The sequence below is a fragment of the Eumetopias jubatus genome, unplaced genomic scaffold, assembly GCF_037043125.1.
Source record: "Eumetopias jubatus isolate StellerSeaLion01/CBP00866 unplaced genomic scaffold, mEumJub1_p1.0 scaffold_12, whole genome shotgun sequence".
In the NCBI taxonomy this organism is placed as follows: domain Eukaryota; kingdom Metazoa; phylum Chordata; class Mammalia; order Carnivora; family Otariidae; genus Eumetopias; species Eumetopias jubatus.
This window is the reverse complement of record NW_028274818.1, coordinates 48,710,944-48,729,300: the sequence shown is the minus strand read 5'-3', so window position 1 is coordinate 48,729,300 and position 18,357 is coordinate 48,710,944. Positions and strand designations below refer to the sequence as shown.

The 18,357-nt window shown below is 48.5% G+C and overlaps 1 protein-coding gene across 1 annotated transcript; it reads left to right on the top strand.

Moving 5' to 3' along the window:
* Positions 1–5,267: 5,267 nt before the first annotated feature.
* On the top strand, positions 5,268–14,038 carry TEX35 (testis expressed 35). Its single transcript, XM_088016927.1, has 8 exons — positions 5,268–5,306; positions 6,082–6,240; positions 6,680–6,748; positions 7,716–7,772; positions 8,486–8,545; positions 12,744–12,808; positions 13,030–13,222; positions 13,922–14,038. The coding sequence occupies exons 1-8, from the start codon at positions 5,268–5,270 to the stop codon at positions 14,036–14,038; spliced, it is 759 nt and encodes a 252-aa protein (XP_087873053.1).
* Positions 14,039–18,357: the final 4,319 nt, after the last annotated feature.

Below are 18,357 nucleotides of genomic sequence, written 5' to 3'. Positions count from 1 at the left end.
CACAGCACCTCTGAGAATATGTTACGTGCATACAGTCTGACATGGTGAAATATGAGCTCGACCCACACAGCTCAGAGGACACCTTGTTCTACACTGTTAGGAGCGGTGCAGATTTAAGTCCTGTCCAAACCACTATATCTAGTGACAAGGCCAGGTGGAGGTGAACTTGGGCCAGATGGAGCAGAGAAAGCTGATTTGGTACGCAATGCACCTGCCGGGACAGGCTAGGCATTCTCTATGCTGGAAGGAGGACCCATTGGATGTGCCAGAGACGGGTGAACACCGTCTAGGGCTCAGCATGGAGGGTGTGTGTTGGTTTGTAATCCTCCTGGGAGCTTCTTGGGTATAGTTTGAAACCAGCCCCTGTACTCGGGGCAGGGAGAGATGGAAGGAGGAGGCAGCCAAGGAGGTTAGCCGGTGGCAGGTATAATAAGCAAAGGGGACGTACCAGGCTTGTCTTGGACAGCAGCAAGATGAAAGTGTCCCTGCACCTCCCCGCCACATCTGAAAAGTTGAGACCTTCACAGGTTCTAGTCACATATGCCGTGCAGGTGTTTTCAACACCACATCCCTATCTCAAGGCTCTATCCTTGGAGCAGCCTCTGGGAACAAGAAAGCCAAGTGGAAACCATGTTCCAAGAACAGGGGAGGGAGTGAGGAGCCTCCAAGCGCTGGGGCCCAGCTCATGGGTCAATTTTTGATGACCGTCCCCAACAGGGTGGTCCCCCTGATGGGTAGAGGGAACGTGTCATCTCTTCAGAGGTCCGGGCAGGTGTTGGCGTTAGGAAAGTCAGGCATGTGGTGGGTAACGTGGTGGGTCCTGTGCTCGGTTTTAGAAAAGAACCTGGCTCTAGAGGAACCAGGGTACTGGGAACCTCACAAGGCCAGGAATGGGGTCCAGAAGAGCATGGGAGAGAACCAGGTCCAAGAACAGGTCAGGCCTCTCCTCTGGGCTCCCTCAGCTCCTGGGCCTACTGACTGTATTGTAAGTGCAATTCTATGGAGGCTCCTGTCAGCCGCATCACCGATGGGTTCCTAGGGGCCAGCACCATGTCTTAGTTATCTCTGTGCCCCTGGTGCCCTGCAGGGTGCTTGGCACGCAGCGAGTGCTCAGTGAGCATGTGCTGAAAGAACAGGGGACTCAGTGAGGAGCCCCCCGACATAGTGAACCAGAGCTGCTTGCTCAGAACCAGGCTGGCCCGGAGCCTGGATGAGCAGTCTGTGAGTGAGGTGTGGAGCTGAGATCCAGGTGCGCCCCAGGCTTCACGGTCCTCTGGATGGGTTGTTGTGGTCATGGCTTCTAGAGGCGGGAGAAGGAAGGAGATCACTTTGTTTCGATCAATAATTAGACAAAAGTAAATGAACACTTGTGTTTTAGGGGGCTCGGGAAATGAGTGTGGCCTGCTTCAGCGTTTGATTCCTTCCAAGCTGTCTTCCCTCATGCCGTGATTTTCACCATGAGTTTTGCCACCCAGAGGAGCGATGTCACTTAACACCTCCCTCCCTCAGCTTCAAGTAGGAGCCCAGGGCCCCAGAGTGTTTGACTGTCACGTGGCCCAGAAGCACCCCAGAGCCCCGTGGTGAGAGGAGCCGGGGCGACAGACGGCTCTTCTGTAGGAAGAAGATGCGCAGGCTTGCAGATTTTTCCCAAGCAGCTGAATGACATTTCTGGAGAAATCACTGCCTGCAGAACCAACATACAGCATAACATGCTATCAACCTCTTGCAACGAAAAGGCCAGCCAAGGTGTCTGGATACTATAAGAAGCTGAGAGCTTGGCTACTTGCTCCTTAAGCCTATTTCCTCTTGTTCCTGGGAGAAACTCAGCTGTGTGTCCCAGCCTCCTTTGCAGTTAGGTGTGGCCTTGTGGTTGCGTTCTAGCCAAAAAAGTGGGAGCGAGAGTGGTGCAGGCTGCTCCCAGGACTAGCCCACAGAACTAGCCCACAGAACTCTGCCATTTTCAATCCTCCATGTACCCCTTGTGAACCCTAGTCCCCAGAAAGCCAATCCAGAGAGGCCACTGTGCCGCTCAGGTGTATGGCTTCAGGGATCGATGGAATTTGGAGGTGTCAGAGGTAGAGAGGAGGCTTTTAGGGTCTGGGGTAGCAACCGTAGAGAATCTCTGAGCAGGGATGCCAAAATAGGCAAGAGTATAATTGCTGTCCTCTATTTGGACTCCATCCAAAGAGAGTGAAGGGACACCAGCCAAGCAAGGAGGTCCCAGGAGCCATATTTAGCAGGAGAAGGGGAGCCTCTGACTGTTGGTGGCTCTTGCTTTATCTCACACAGCAGGCTGTTCTGTAACAGGTCCCCCCCGGGTCCTGGAAGGCCCTGGCAAACATGTCCCCGTCATGGGGAATGCATAGGTGAAAAAAAAGAAAAGCCTGCAATCCTCATACATTTGCTCTTTTTACTTCTCATTAGCTGTATTGAATTATCTGGAGATTTACAATGATCTGCTCAGAATATTATGCATATATATATATGTATTTTTTTTTTTTACGGGACAAAGCAGGCACTAGTCAGGGGAGGGGCAGAGAGAGAGGGACAAGCAGACTCCCCACTGGGCAGGGAGCCCTACAAAGGGCTTGATCCCAGGACCCCGAGATCATGACCTGAGCCGAAGTCAGATACTTAACCGACCGAGCCACCCAGGCACCCCCAGAATATAATATTTTGTTCCTGAAATAGAAGAACTAGAAATTCATGATAGAAACTAGATATAATTTTTTCATAGGATTATGATTCTAGCCAAGGTCTAACACAATATTTATAGAAATGATCAGAAATTGCATAGTAACCAATGTGTCAAGTGACAGATCTCCCCTGGCACAGTGGAGAGCTTTCTGAGATGTCTATAAATCAGTCAAGTAGGACAGTGCAGTAACCGATCCCAGTAAAGCTCCAAAAAATGTATGAGAGAGGTTCCCTGGGGCCAGGAAGCAGAGAGCCCAGACGCTCAGTATGTCGGCGGGCTATTGTAGGGTGAACTGTCCAGGTCATCTGTGCTGAACCATGTCAGTCCATGGTTGACTGGAGACCCCAGCTGTCAGGCTTCCAGGCACCTTTATGAAATATTCTGTCCTCATCAAAGGGCTTTGGAACACTGGGTCATCTCTGGAATCACAAGAGGCCAAACTCAGAGGCCCAAAGCTATTTTTAAATTCTCCTCCCCCCATTACCAGCCTCCCATACAACGTTGTCTTCGTGAAACCGGAAAACCAAAACCTTTGTAAAGAAAAGAAAGTTCAGTTGACACATTTTGGAGAAAAGAGACATGTGGCCACTGCTTTCTCTCTGTTGTGAATACCCCTTTTCCACTGAACTCTTATCGGAACATCTGTGGGCTTTGTGCTCCCTGCCTTTGTCCCAGTGAGTTTTGCCATGAAGGGGGTTTAGGAAAGGAATCCCTGGCATTCTTCAGGCAAGAACAGCCTGTGGCTTGCATAGACCCAAGTTCCATCAGAGCCATATCCAGTGTCACGATGGTGCCTCATGCCATCGCAAAATCTCACAGGAGAAGAAAATAACATGAGATTATGGATTTCCTCAGCCCTTCCAGAACACACTGATAATAACACTGATGTATTTGGACGCGTGACTAGTACATGCTATGAGGAGGCACGAGCCGGGAGCCGTGGGTCAGTTGTTAACACCTGTTCAAATGATGAGAATTATAGACGTATCATTTATAAAGCAGTTTTACGAGACCCTGATTTCTTTTAGACCCAGTTTCCCCACACACAGGCCAGTGGGCTCATGGGTTATGCTTGGCTCGCAGGAGGCTCATTTAGCAACTGCTCAGCCAAGCAAAGGAAACTTTGCTGCAGGTCTAGGAGGCTCTCAAGCCCAGACCAAGAGGAGACAGTACCCACTTCCACCGGGGCTGGTAAATGTTGAGATGGAGTCTGCTGTTTTCCCTGCAGTTCCCTGCTCAAGCCTGCAGGATCTTTGGGAACTTGTGGAGAGAGGGCTCTCCTGTTCTGTGGCCGGCAGATCTGAGAGGACAGAGTACCTGGAACCTGGAAGTTTCTCCCCTCATTGACTAGCAGGAAGGGGCGCCTAAGAAGCTCACCACCCCTCTCCCCTGCTGAACAGAATGACAGACACTTCTTCCTTTGGTTGTGATGGACTATGAGCAACAGCCGTTAGCAGGTGGGGGGCTGTGATACAAGCCCCTGAGAAATGCCACGGCTCCCAGGGAGGTGCCCACGCTCCCGGCCTCTGGGAGGGACAGGTGCTCGCGGCGTGTGAGTGGGAGGGCGCGGGCCCATGCTGCCCATGCAATTTGCAGCCCTTCCTGCAATCCTGGGCTGTCTGTCCTCAGAATTCGCACGTTGGCCGTTTTAATTGCAGTTGGTCCTTGAAATGAGAGGGGAGGAGGTAGAATGCCCAAGAATACCAAGAAAAGGGAAATCAGGCTCACAAGCCGAATGCTGAATGATTTTTAGGTCCCACACTGAGAGGCCAGGACCTTTGACTCTTCAGACACAAATTAGAGCCCCCCCGTCAGAATGGTCTCAGTATCCTCCGCACCCCCAGACGCTTCTCATCGTAAGCACTGTCCACGCTTTGCTTCTTGCTCCAACCCTCTTGCAGGATGATAGAGGAACCGAGGCACGGGACTGGGGTGGTGCAGGGGAGAGAGGGGCAGGGCCAGCCATGCAGGTGGATCAGGGTGTTAGAAGCCATCCTGCTAGGGTTGGCACCCCCAGCCCCCCCCCCCCAGCTTAGCATGGTACATGCACCTTGAACCAGAGGGACTTCGTAGGGTCTCAACACAAGACAGCTCCGGAGCCAAGGAACTGTCTGTCCGCATGGGGACATCAGGGCAGAACCTCGTGCAGACTCGGGGGAGAACCAGCAGTTTGGGGCAGACACCTCCTGGTAGGTAAGTCCCGCTGGGAGAGGAGACAGCAGCTTTTGCTTCTGGTGAGGTGTGCCTTCCACTAAGGCTGCACAAGACCAGTCCTCAGCAGGAGGGGTCTGCAGGAGAGCCCCTCTCCCGCTTGCAGGAGGGAAACCTCGTGGCTTCGGAACCTTCCCTGTCCCTCCTGCAGTGGCTGAGTCCCCCTCGGCTCAAAGCTGTGGTGACACTCCCCGCCAGCATGCGGGACCTGGGCATTGTGACCTCAGCTGTTCTGCACACAGAGAGGTGGTCATCCTGCCCTTACCTTGGCCTGTAATCTGCATAGGACAGTGGCCTGGTCACAGGGGCCCATTGTGGGGAGGTTGGGAAGTTAAAGAACACTCTGGTCTCCTCCATCATGTCGGCCAAGAAGGCAGAACTGAAGAAAACGAGCCTGGTAAAGGAGAAACTGCTGGACAATGTGGGGCCTCTCCGAGTTCCTGCTCTCCGGAGCTGTGGGGTGGGGATGGGGGTACAGAGAGCTCTCTGATGAATCCTCGGCTTTTCTTTCTCTGCTCTGAGCTCCAAGTGGCCTCTCAGCCAGGAAGGAGGGTGGGACTAATCCGTGGCCTGGGGGCGGGAAGGAAAGGGGCCTCTGCTGACTCCCTGTGGGACAAAGAACAATGTAATCGCCCCAGCACCTCTAGCCACTCCCGGAGCCACGTTCCCAGCTGGGCCCATGCCAGGCCCCATGGAAGGGCACGTCCATGGCACACAAGCACTGTGTTAGATGATACGATTCGTGCCCCTGATTTGCAGACGAGGAAATGGGGGCTCAGAGGGAGTAAATAAGCTCCCGGGTGGCACAGCCACAAGCAGCTGAGGTTAGGGTGTGAATCCATCTCTCTCCAAAGCCTGAGCTCCTGAAATAATACCCACACGGTTTCCATAAAGTTATCTCCAAGGGCTTTCCCTGCTCAGGCCCCCGGCGGGGAGAAGGAGGCCTGCTGACCGGGCAGGTGCGTGCTCAGGAAAGGAAGATAAGCTGACAAGGTCTGGGTTGCCTTGAATCAGGTCCTGTGCGGGGGGGGGGGGGCTGGACCTGAGCTCAGGTGCAGGAGGACAGGCAGGGGTGGACGGGGGGGGGGGGCTCTCGAGAGGGCTAGTGTGATCCCCGCCCCCAAGTCCTGATGCCTGACAGACGGCAGACTGCCAACGTCCTCCCTCCACAGAACAAGAACTATAAGGCAGGGTGCCTGGAATTGAAGCCAGAGCCGACCAAAGTAAGAAGCTTTTTTGAGGCCATGCTGGCAGCCAGGCCTGAGACCCGTGGGGAGGTGACCTGGAGTCAGGGGTCATTCGCTGTTCCTGGTGGCCAAGACCTGTCCCAGGTGCTGGGGGGATACACGAGAGAGAGACAAGCTCTCAGCTCTCACCGAACTTCACACTAGTAACTAACGTGATACAGAATAAATAAGGAAAACTCAGTAGTGTCACCTGCTAGGCAGAGAATTAAAATAGGGAGGTAGGGCCCTGGGCTTAGCACGAAGGCTGAGGAAGGGCGCTGTGGGGGGAGGAAGGAGTGCATGCAAAGTCCCTGAGGCAGGAGTGGGCTTGGCTGTTCAGGGGGCCAGGAGGGCAGTGGCGTGGTGAGGGGATGAGCTCCAGGGAGAGGAGAAGGTGGCGGGAACTGCTTCCTAGGCGGGGCCACCAGCTCTCACCTCCACCCCAGCCCTAAAGGAGGAACGGAACCTCAGGGGGATCTCTCCTGCCTCAATCACCCCACACCTGCGATTTCTAATGTTCTGTGTTTCTGCTTCCCACCAACAGACATATGACTACAAAGCAGTAAAACAAGGAGGGCCGTTTACCAAACCAGGAGGGACGCACGAGCTAAGGGTAGGTGTGCCAGCCCAGGGGGCGGGGTCGGCAGGGCACAGTCGAGATGTGGGCCCCCCACCCACGGCTGGGGCAGGTCCCCTGCTGGCGTCTGGGGCTCTGCCCCAGGACCCATGGCTTTACTCCCTCCACCGCTTTTTGTTTTGTTTTAACTCTGTATTTTGAACTAATTTCAGACTTACGGAAAATTTTCAAAAAATTGGGCAATGAATTCTAGTCTACCTTTCACTCAGATTTCCCAAATGTTGACATTTGATCAGGGTTCTCTCTCTCTCCCTCTCTCTCTCTCTTTCTATATATATATATATATATATGTATGTATACATTCACACACATACATATGTATAATATAGGTTTCCTGAATCATCTGAGAGCATGTTTCTCTCAAATTTCAGTGTCTACTGTCTAAAAACAAGAACAATCTCTTACATAACCACAGTACAGTTATCAAAATATCAAAGTCAGGACATGAACACTGATTCAGTACTTAGTCTATTTGTACCAATTGTTCCACTAAGGTCTTTCCTAACAAGAAAAAACAACTGTTTTGATGTGGGATCCAATCCAGGCCCACACATGGTCTCTAGGTTCCATGTCCCTTCAGCTTCCTTCCATCTGGAATAGCCCGTGAACCTTTGTTTTTTGGGGACATTTCATTTATGAGGATTATAGGTCATTTATTTTGCAGACTGACCCTTCATTTGGGTGGTCTGATGCTCCCCAGTGATCAGACTTGGCTGCACATTTTTGGGGGTCACATCATGGAAAAAAGGCGTGCCCTTCAGTGCATCTTATTGGGTGGCACATGATGTCTCCATGTCCCACCCTCCCATTTTCTTAACCGCGTCCTTTCCTTCCCCCCTAGCGGGAGCCATCTCTCTGTTCCTCCTCATTTGCAATGCCCCAGGATCTTCCTTCCATCCAAGACATTTCCTTACTCCTTCTCTTCCCTGTTTTATTCCCCCAGAATGAACTCAGGGAGGTGAGGGAAGAGCTCAAGGAAAAAATGGACGAGATCAAACAGGTAACAGGGTGAGACTTTTCAGGACACAGAGGAAAAGGGTAGCACCCAGGAAAATGCAGTGCTGAACTCTGAATAGTGAGGGGAATCAGGAATTGCATGGAAAAAGCCTCAACCTAACTCAGCCTGATCTCCTTCAGCATGTCGGTGCTGGGCAGCTTAGGATATCTAGTTCTTATTTGTTTGATGCTTAAACCCAGGTTTTGAATGCCAAGAACTCCCTAAGGGGTCACATTGAAGGTTGAGGAGATAGAACCTTAGTGACAGAGTGAGAGGGACTGATTGGGAAGTGGGGGCAGTCACAGACCAATTCCATTCTCCTTACCATACCCCCCCACCTTGAGCATGCCACAGAGAAGGAACTTTCTTGTTGCTTCTTGGATGGAACCACCTATGGCAAACTCATGAAGAGAGGGAGTGTATAAGCAAGGAGGTGTACGGGAAGCTGTGGTCTGAGCTCTGAGCTCCACTTGGAAGCGTCGAAGTAGCTGGATCTAAGCCCCGCCAAGGCTGGTGGGGGGTGGGAGGCTTCATGCTACATGCATCTTCATCCCTTCGTAGACTCTGTGGCAAGAAAAGGGCTTGGATAGGCCACGACATGTCCATTCCTTGAGCTTTATCCAGCTTATTCCAGAGGATCAGCTGCTGCCCTTTTTAAAATGCCACTGAGACGGCTCCAAAGTCGTAATATGTGCTGTGCCTTTCTTCTTCGATAGATAAAGGGCATAATGGACAAGGATTTTGATAAACTCCAGGAATTCGTGGAGATTATGAAGGTGAGCATTTACTGAGCGCTTTCCATGGGCGGGCACCATGCTAGAAAATACAGGAGTTGCTAGACCCCGCACTGTAGCCACTTACAGTCTAGTAGGAAGACCCAAACTCTATGGAAAGAAGGAAATAGCAAGTACCAAGCTACATGATAATTGGAGTTAATTAGGAGTCTGGAGAAATAAGGAATGAATGTGGGCTGGGGTAACCAGACAAATCCTTACAAAGAAGGTGAATCTTACGGTGAGCTTTGGAGGCTATGTTGGAAGCTTAATGCAAATCTAACCAAAAGCCCAATACGATTAGTTTTGAACTCAACAATTACTAAGAGGACCATCTAGACTCTAGAATAGTGGTTCTCAAACCTTGATGTGTGTTGGAATTTCCTGGAGCATAAATAAAGAAAATAGAGCCCAGGTCCTATTTGGAGGGGGCTTAGACCCTTGGATTTTTTTCACATTCCCCAGATGAAAATTTGAGAACCACTGATGTGGAAGCATAAATAGGCAAAGGCAGGTATCTTTAAATTTTGAAGAGTTATAAAGGCGCCAGATATATAAAATTCATACAAAGCCACAATAATCTTATCTAGATAACTAGCCAAATGAACAAAACCAGTGTAGATAACCCTGTAACAACCTCTCCACCAGGGAGGGATACTTGGGAGGATTTAAAAAATCAGTATACCCAGTCCCTGGCCCAGATGGACTGAATAAAAATCTCCAGGGTGGGCCACAGTTGCTTAAAACTCTCAAAGCAATTCTGATGCTTTCCCCTGGATAACAACCAGATCCTAAACACTTTAGCAGTAGCTATTAACCTTGGCTGCACAGCGCAATCACCTGTACTGTGGCTTTGACCTTCTACCCAGGCTGCACCCCAGAACAACAAAATCCGAGCCTCTTGAGATGAGGTCCAGGCATCACTATGTTTAAAGATCACCAGGTGATTCCATTGCACACTCAAGGTTGGGAACCGCAGTTCCATAAAATTTAAAAGATAATAAATATGATTTTTAAAATGTTAGTGAGAAGAAAAGGATTATGTATTCATATTAAGAACATTGCTGGATTATATGAAGATAAACTTAATTCAGTTAACATTGTAAAAACTGAAATAGTCCATAAAGTGAATTTAAATAATGAAAGCCAATAAGAATAAATTATATATAAATATTTAACTGGATGGTCTAAATACCACAGAAGAAATCACAAAGGAAATATTGATATATTTAACAATATAAAAATTTAAAAATCGTAACAGGAAGTTACCATAAACAGAATTAAAAAGCAAACAACAGTTTGGGGGAAATAATTTTCTACAAATACAATAAACATCTATAAAAGTTTTTTATCTGTAACATATAAAGCTCACACAAATCAATAAGAACCAAATAGGAAAATGGGCAAAGGGTATGAACAAACCACAAAAGAGAATACAACGAAAAAGCAATACATATATTTAAAATGTTTACCTTGTGCATAATCAATTAAATGCCAAATGAAAACAATTCTTAGGTCATTGTCACATTCAACTAAGTGAACTTTTTAAGATTTTAATTACTTATGTATTTGAGAGAGAGAGCGTGGGTGTACAACAGTGGGGGGGAGGGCACGGAGAGAGAGGGAGAGAGGGATTCCCAAGCAGACTCCCTGCTGAGCGTGGAGCCTGACACAGGGTTCCAGCCCAGGACCCTGAGATCATGACCGGAGCTAAAATCAAGAGTCAGACACTTAACCGACTGAGCCACCCAGGCGACCAAATAAGCGAAATTTATGACAATTATAGAACAATGCAGAAATGCTCTTATACTGCTGATCGGAGTGTAGGTTAGTACAACATTGGAAGGGAATTAGATAATAGGTATCAAAAAAGATCAAAACCCTTGACTTATTAATTCCTCTTCTCACAATTTAACCTGTGAGAATAATCAGAAATACTAGCATGGGTATATGTAAAAAGATGTTCATCACAAGATTATTTCTAATAGCAAAACTTTGGAAACCACGGTTTTCAACAGTAGAAGAATAGCCAAATAAATTAGGGTATATCCATAGAATGAAAACTAGGAACTATTGGAAACAGTGTTTAGAAAGAATTCTTACAGGTGCACCTGGCTGGCTCAGTCGGCAGAGCACAGGACTCTCAATCTCAGAGTTATGAGTTTGAGCCTCATGTTGGGCATCGAGCCTACTTTTAAAAAAAATAATAATAAGAGCAATGACATGGTTGAGTGAGATGTTAACATTAAGGGGAAACTGAGTAAAAGGCATATGGGAACTCTTTGTACTGTCTTTGCAACTCTCCATAGATCCCAAATTATTTCAAAATAAAAACCTTATTTAAAAAAATAGAATGCTTATAATGAGACGTAAAAAAGCAAGATATAAGTAATCTATACAGGCTGATCTCAGTTAAGTGAAAAAAAAAAAAACAACTAAGTAAATATTTAGAAAAAAAGACTAGAAAGTAATATACCAAAAGGGTTAATAGCAATTATTGCTAGGTGATGAGATTAATTTGTTCTTTTATATTCCTCTGTATTGTCCAAATTTTCTACAAAGGGCATGTATTATTTCTATATTAAGATGCAAACACAGTGTTTTGTTAGTGGGCAGGACTGGGGATTAAAAGGCACAAAGGAGGCTATTCTGGGCACAGGAACAGCTTGCGCACAGCATGGAAGCAGGACAAACGTGAAGTGTATCACGGTCAGTGGGGAGATCAGTCATACAATTGGGATCATCTGGGGAAACTGTAAGAAATAAAATAGAATGGGCACAAAGGCAGTAGATAATGAAGGCTTTTGAAAGACAGGCAGACAGGTTGGGACTTGGTTGTGTAAATAGTAAGAGACCTCTGGAGATTCTTAATCAAAGAACATGCTAGAGGCAGCACTTCAGAAAGGCTGAGCGGGCAGCTGTTTGCAAGGTGGCCTGGGCATGGCGGGCGGGAGAGCAGGGATGGGGGCTGTCTGGAGCAAGATATCAGGCAGGAAGCCACTTCCCCGCTCAAGGTGAGGGACGCTGGACCAGGTGTGGGAACAGAAGGAAAACAGTAAATCTGAAAGATGCATCGAAGGAAAAATAATATTCTTGGTGACTGATGCAACAAAGAGAATGAAGGAGAAGCAAGCGTCCATGACCCCAAAGGCAATCCAGACAGGTAGAAGAAAGAGGTGACCATGACAAGGACAGGTGGCAAAGAGCTGATTTAGAAGAGGAAACAAGGAGATCACTTTGGGACATGAGTTTGAAGTAATAGTGAGACTTCTAAGAATGGGGGACATTTTTGACTCTGATAATTTGAACCCAGGGTGCATTTCCACTTCAAGGATATTTTCGCTGTATTTACAAGTACAGCTACTTTATTCAAAATGTATAGCACTTAAAGATGCTTTTCAAGAAGGTATTTTCGAAGTCCTCTCCACCCAGACAGTATGATTCTTTGATCAGTTTTCTACCACAGATCAGTGAAGTCTTGCCAAATCTTCCATTTTTTTATTAAAATTATGTTTTGAAGCAAATTATATTTCATTTATATTTTATAATGGTCAAGCCAACCCTGTGTTTGTCCATAACAGATACGATTGGTGATGACATCTGCCATCTTAGACATTCTCCTGTGACCACTGTTTCCATGCCAAGTTTTCCAGATCCAATTTCCCAGATCTAAACTTGCCGAGAGGATTTTACTCTTCTTTCAGTTCTTAGTAAATGATAAATGTGAGGTGCCATTTGAGCTACTGTTTCTTTTATGTTGACCGTTTCTGCCAGAAATCTGGTTAAAGAAGAAGCAAATGTACATGTGCAGGTTCTGGGTGCAGGGGTCAAAACATTGGAGTCAAAAGTGTCTTTGAAGGGTGGGTCACAAGATTTACTTTCTCAGCTCCATCATTTTATAGGCATGGAGCCAAAGCAGATAATGGTCTCATCCAAGTGTGGGATCAGGGAAAAAGACTTCCTGTGCTCTGACTCCTCTGTACTTTGGAGGAGCCCCTGATGACCCTGCCTGTGCTTTGGCCTCATCATGGAATGGGGGAGGTGCAGGGAAGAGGAGGCATGTATCCCCCAAGGCCAGTGAGGATTCTTGAGGAAGGAGGATGCTGAGGTCATCTCTGAGTGGTTGGCAGAGAGACGCAAGAGAAGAGCATTTCCAAAGCCCTTCAAGATGATCATTCTAGCTTTGAATTTTCTCTTGAAGGAAATGCAGAAGGATATGGATGAGAAGATGGATGTTTTAATAAATATACAGAAGAACAGCAAGCTGTAAGTGTAACCTGCACCCATCTCTCCTCATCCCTAAAGAATCTCTTCCCTTCACTTGGCTAAATGTCCTCAGGTCTGTCTCAGACTCTTCACGGTCCTGTCTTGGTTTCTGTTACCCCAGTGGCTTGGGGTCAAGGTCTTCACTGGCCACCCACGCTATCGTTACCTCCTTGTCATGTTGGAAATTGTTTCCCCAACTCTGCCCCTCCCTGAATCCCCAGTCCCCTTAGAAGAGGGCCAAAGGAACAGCAGGAACTCAGGCTGGTAGGGAAAACAGACACAGACCCACAGCTCCGGCTCAAGAAGATGGAGGGAGCTGATGGAACACCACTTTCTCTTCACAAGAAGATGATGGCACTACAAAAACCAAAAAAGGGCCCTCTGGATTCCCTTCATCAATGCGGGCCATGCTGCGTAAGTGAAGCCTTACTTCCTCCTTACTCGTGCTACCCCCCAGTCTCCTGCTGCTCCTTGATGCCCCCTCTCCCCCCGCACCGGGTCCTCCCACTCCCTTACCTCTTGCAGTGAAGGGAGGGGTTCCACCCCTCTACTGGCCCTGGATGCCTCCCTAGCCGAAGCCCTCTCTGGGATCCTGCCCTCTAGGCCCGGGGAGATTCCGAAGCCATGCCCAAGTAATACCCAACCCTGGATGTGCCTGCTCCCAAGTACCACTGTATCATTCTGTCCTTTCCTATAGCAAGACCTGATGAGGTGCCCAGCAGGCTGGCCATCTTGGACCAGGGAAAAATGATCTTTCTTGTGCCGTTTCTGTCCTCTACAGGAAAAATGTTTGTTGTGTGCCCTAAAGAACAACTACAATCAGGGGTAGGTAGACCCCCATAAGAAGTCCTTGTCTCAGCCGGGTGCCCCATCATCCCAAAGGCAGTGGGCTCAGGCTGCATTTGTGTCACATCCCACCTGTGGTCATGCAGACTCTGCCCCCCGCCCACCTCACCCACTCAGTCGTAGAGGACATGGCACCAGGCAGGAGGGCTTGGGGACCCCAGCCAGGAGACTGCTGCCCAGAGGCTCCCATGGAGGGGGTGAGGGGGGTACCTCACTGGCCGCTGAGCTGACCTTGCCTCCTATTCCTGCCTCTCTCTCCCCCTCTAGCAGCAGAAAACTTCCATATCAGGCCTGGCCACCCTTTTCATCCTTGGCTTCTGGAGCTGCTATCTGATTTATCTGTACTGCCAGCCCTGTGTGGTGGAGGACATGCTCCCAACCTAGCACCGCCGCGGAACCCATCAGCAGCTCCAGCTTTTCCTCCCCCCGCCCCACACTTCGAGCTGCACGGCTAAGGCTTGTGGCCCTTGGACCTGCCACCCTGCCCCAGGCCTACCCCCACCCGGAGATTAAAATCTTTGTTTAAAGCCAAAGCAGGTATCACTGGTTTGACTATCAGCCCCAAACTTCAGTGTACAAAAGTGTCACTTTTTTTGTTGTTCTAGATCCCCATAGTTCAGACTCCCAAGTCCTCTTTCTGCTTCCTGCCAGATCAGTGGAAAATTCTGTCTTGGCCATTCTCAGGGTCATCCCCCTTCCCCTGCGACCCCCCTCCACTCTGCCTGGTTCTGCAAAGGTCTCCAAGGTCAAAAGAGGGGGGAGGCCCCAAGGATAACAGCTGATTTTCTGTGTGGTTGCAGCAGAGACCCCCATGGCCCTATGCACCTTCTCCCTCTGTGTTCTTAGTTCCTGCACTGTGTGCAGGGTGGCGAGACCCAAGAGTCTTGGGTGAGTGGGGGACCCCTGAGCCTGGGATCTAGCCTGCACTGCTTCCCTTGAGGTCTTGTCTTGGGGCAGAACTCAGGGCCCCATTGTTCCTAGGAACTTCATCCCCTTCGTGGGCTCTGGGGATCTACCCTCCCCACCCTCCTGATGGTTTCCTGTCCCCTGACCCAAAAGAGACATATCCCTTCAAAGGCCTTAGGCCTTTTCAAGAGTGGGGATGAGCCAGTGACCTCCAACTGCTCCACTCTATGTCCTGCCTAAATCCCCTAACTTGGCCACTAGCTTGAAATGAGAGCAAAGAAAGATACGGAGAAAACAGTATCTCAATAAATTCTTCTGTCATCTGTTTGATTCTTTGGGTTTAGTTTAATGGAGGAGGAATCAGTAGGATTCCATATTTTATTTCACACCAGCTTTCTTGTTTCATCTCTTTGCTAAGTTGGCTGCTTAGACTTTTAGCCAGTCTAGTGAATAATTGACCACGTTCTTAATGGCCACATAATAATGAGCCATGTATCGGGTTTCTTTCTTTTTTTTTTTTTTTTAGGATTTTATTTATTTATTTGACAGAGAGAGAGAGAGAGAGATCACAAGTAGGCAGACAGGCAAGAAGGCAGAGGGAGAGGGAGAAGCAGGCTCCCTGCTGAGCACGGAGCCCAATGTGGGGCTCGATCCCAGAATGCCGGGATTGCGACCTGAGCTGAAGGCAGACATTTAACCGTCTGAGCCACCCAGGTGCCCCTTGGGTTTCTGATATACATTTAACAAACAAAACCCAAAACAAAACCTAGGCCTTGCCCTCAAGGAGCTTATAGCTTTAAAGGAAACATGGTAAACATGTTTATTAAAAATATGGACCATATACAAATAAGGACAATAATCATAGCATGTGATGAAAGCAAAAGGATTTAGAAATGGGAAAAAGAAGGGTGGGTGTAGATTGCTCACGTCCTATTGCTGCCATAACAGATTACCACACATTTAATGGCTTACGACAACACAAGCTGGGTCCAAAATGGGTCTCATGGGGCGAAAGTCAAGGTGTTGGCAGGCCTGCATTCCTTCTGGAGGCTCTAGGGGAGAATCTGTTTGTCTCTTTCAGCTTCTAGAGGCTGTGTCTGCATCCCTTGGCTTATGGCCCCTTCCATGGTCAAAGCCAGCATTGGCCAGCCAAGTCTCCCTCATTCTGCATCACTCTGACCCTGATTCTTCTTCCACCTCTTCTTTCCACTGGTAAGGTCCCTTGTGATTACCCTGGGCCCACCCGGTAAGCCAGCCTCCTCCTACTTCAAGATCAGCTGATGAGCAACCTTGCTTCCCCTTGGCTATGTAATACAACATATTTGCAGGTTCTGGGGATTAGAACATGCACATCTTTGGGAGCTGTTATTCCGCCTACCACAGGGGACTCCCCAGACCCTGTCCCTGGACTTCCAAACCTTCAAACACTTGGGGACACCACATTGTGTAGTTCTAGGGTGTTGTAATAGACCCGCAAATGCTCCATACTCTTTCAAGAGGCGCTGTATTCCTCTCCTCTCAAGCGAGGGTGAGACACAGTGACCTGCTTCAAATGAGTAGAATATGGCAAAAGTGTGCCACCTCCAAGACTAAATCATAAACGACATGTGGCTTCATCTTGCTTTCTCTCAGATGCCCGGTCTGGATAAAGCTCGCTGCCATGTAGTGATGACACCCAAGTGGTCCTATGGAAAAGGCCACAAGGTGAGGCACTGAAGCCACCCCCCAAGAGCCATGCGGGGTGTCATCTGGCAGCCCCTGCCAACATCTTGACTGCAACCTTCTGAGAAGCCCCTGAGCTGGATCCACCCAGCTAAGCTCCTTCCAAACTCCTGACCTGCAGAAACTGTGAAATGATAAATGCTTGTCGTTTTAAGTTGCTAGGTTTTGAGGTCATTTGTTATGCAGCAATAGATAAGACATGTTCATTTTTTTTTAAAGACTTCAAAAATTGAGCCACAAAGTATGTGGTTATATGCAGAAATGTACAGTTTGATGAGTTTTTATATATGTATACATCACTGACCTTATTCTAGAACATTTCTAAAACTTCTTTCCCACCCACACCTGCCCTGCTCCCCGGTTACCACTATTCTAGTTTCTATCCCGATGTATTATTTTGCCTGTTTTCGAACTTGATACAGATGGAACCATATATGTATTTTTTGGTCTCATTCCTTTTGCTCAAAATTACATCTGTGTAATTCATGCATATTGTGTGCATAGCAATTGTTTATTATTTTGTAATTGCTGTGCAGTTTGCCTTTTGTGAATACACCATCATTTATTTTTCCATTCTCTCATTGGTGGCCCAGATGATTCTTTTAAACAGGCAAAGTAAAAGCAATTTTCCCTGTTGCCCTCTGTGCATTTGCCCGGTCTTTAAACACCTTCCCTGATCCCTGGTGCCCTGCAATTCACTTTATATCCCCCTTTTTCCCTCAACAAAAAATATTTATTAGACTGAAGAAAACATCAAGCCTGGGACTTAAGCCCTGACCTCTCACCAAAGCTTGGATATACCTGTCTGTCCAGGCCCCAGCCATTGTGTCAAACTCAGTCCAGACAAAATCAGATTCCCCACCTCTGCACCCAGATGCCTTCTCTGCCTCACTTCCCGACAGGGGTCTGTGTCCTTGCTCAGTGTCCTGGCAGTTGAGCCTCTGGCCTCTTCTCCCAAAGCCCCTTTGGTTTGTTCAGGATTTCTGAGAATGTGGGTGAAGTACCTATTATAGGCTGGCAATGGGATGCTCCTTCCTCTTTACCCCGCTCTCTATCACTTCCTCCATGACATATCTCTGATGGCTCTCAGGACTTTACTGGAAGAGCTGAGGATAAGAGTGAGGGTTGCTCAAGGGCAGAGACCACACAGCATCTGTCTGTTACCCACCAGCCCTGCCCCTTGACGGATGTGTGGGTGCGTGGCTAGCATTCCCAAATTTCTAACACGGGTACCACTTAAAGTTTTACACTTTCTCTCCCTCCCTTCCTCCCATAGCAATGAGCTACCAGTTCCCAAGCAATCTTTATAACATTCCCAATGTCCATTCCCAGTCCTCCTATTCCCATACCTACTCTAATCCAGGCTCTTAGCATCTGGATCCTAAACCACTTAGAGTAGCTTCCGACCCACTTCCCTTGGCTCCAGGAGTTTCTTCCAACCTAAATTCATTCTGTGCAACCCACTTCCAGATATTTGGTCCTTAACTACTGCTTTCTACTCCAACACTGTCCCTTGGTCAAAACCTCCAGTGCCCATTCCTCATGGGATAACGTCCAAACTCCCCAACACACTGTTCAAGACCTTGCACTTCTGATCTGATCTTAGACGTCTGAAGTTTTCTGTCCCTCTTCCTATTGGTAAGCCTACGCTCCAGGGTCCCACATGCGCCCTGCACATCCTCCCACCCTTGTCTTTGCTCGCCTCATCCTCCCGCCTCCACAAAGCCCCCATCATCCCTGCTGGACTGCCCTCAGCCCCCACACAGATCCTCAAGGACTCATGACCAAGCTGCTCAGCCATTCAGAGATATTTTCCACCTCCTTACTAGCTCCAGCCTGCATATGTCTTTCCTCCCCATGCAGCTGGTCAGTGTCTAGAACCAGCGCTTCCGTTGTCTTCCTCATCCTCAACATGGACAGCAGAGCCCTGCACTTGGCAGGTTCTTAGGAAATGTTTGTTGCGGGGCGCCTGGGTGGCTCAGTCGTTAAGCGTCTGCCTTCGGCTCAGGTCATGATCCCAGGGTCCTGGGATCGAGCCCCGCATCGGGCTCCCTGCTCAGCGGGAAGCCTGCTTC

Coding starts and splice junctions, on each gene's coding strand:
- TEX35 (XM_088016927.1), top strand. CDS start 5,268: ATGTCGGCCAAGAAGGCAGAACTGAAGAAAACGAGCCTG. Junction 5,307..6,081: donor AACTGAAGAAAACGAGCCTG/GTAAAGGAGAAA, acceptor CTCCCTCCACAG/AACAAGAACTATAAGGCAGG. Junction 12,809..13,029: donor ATACAGAAGAACAGCAAGCT/GTAAGTGTAACC, acceptor CTGAATCCCCAG/TCCCCTTAGAAGAGGGCCAA.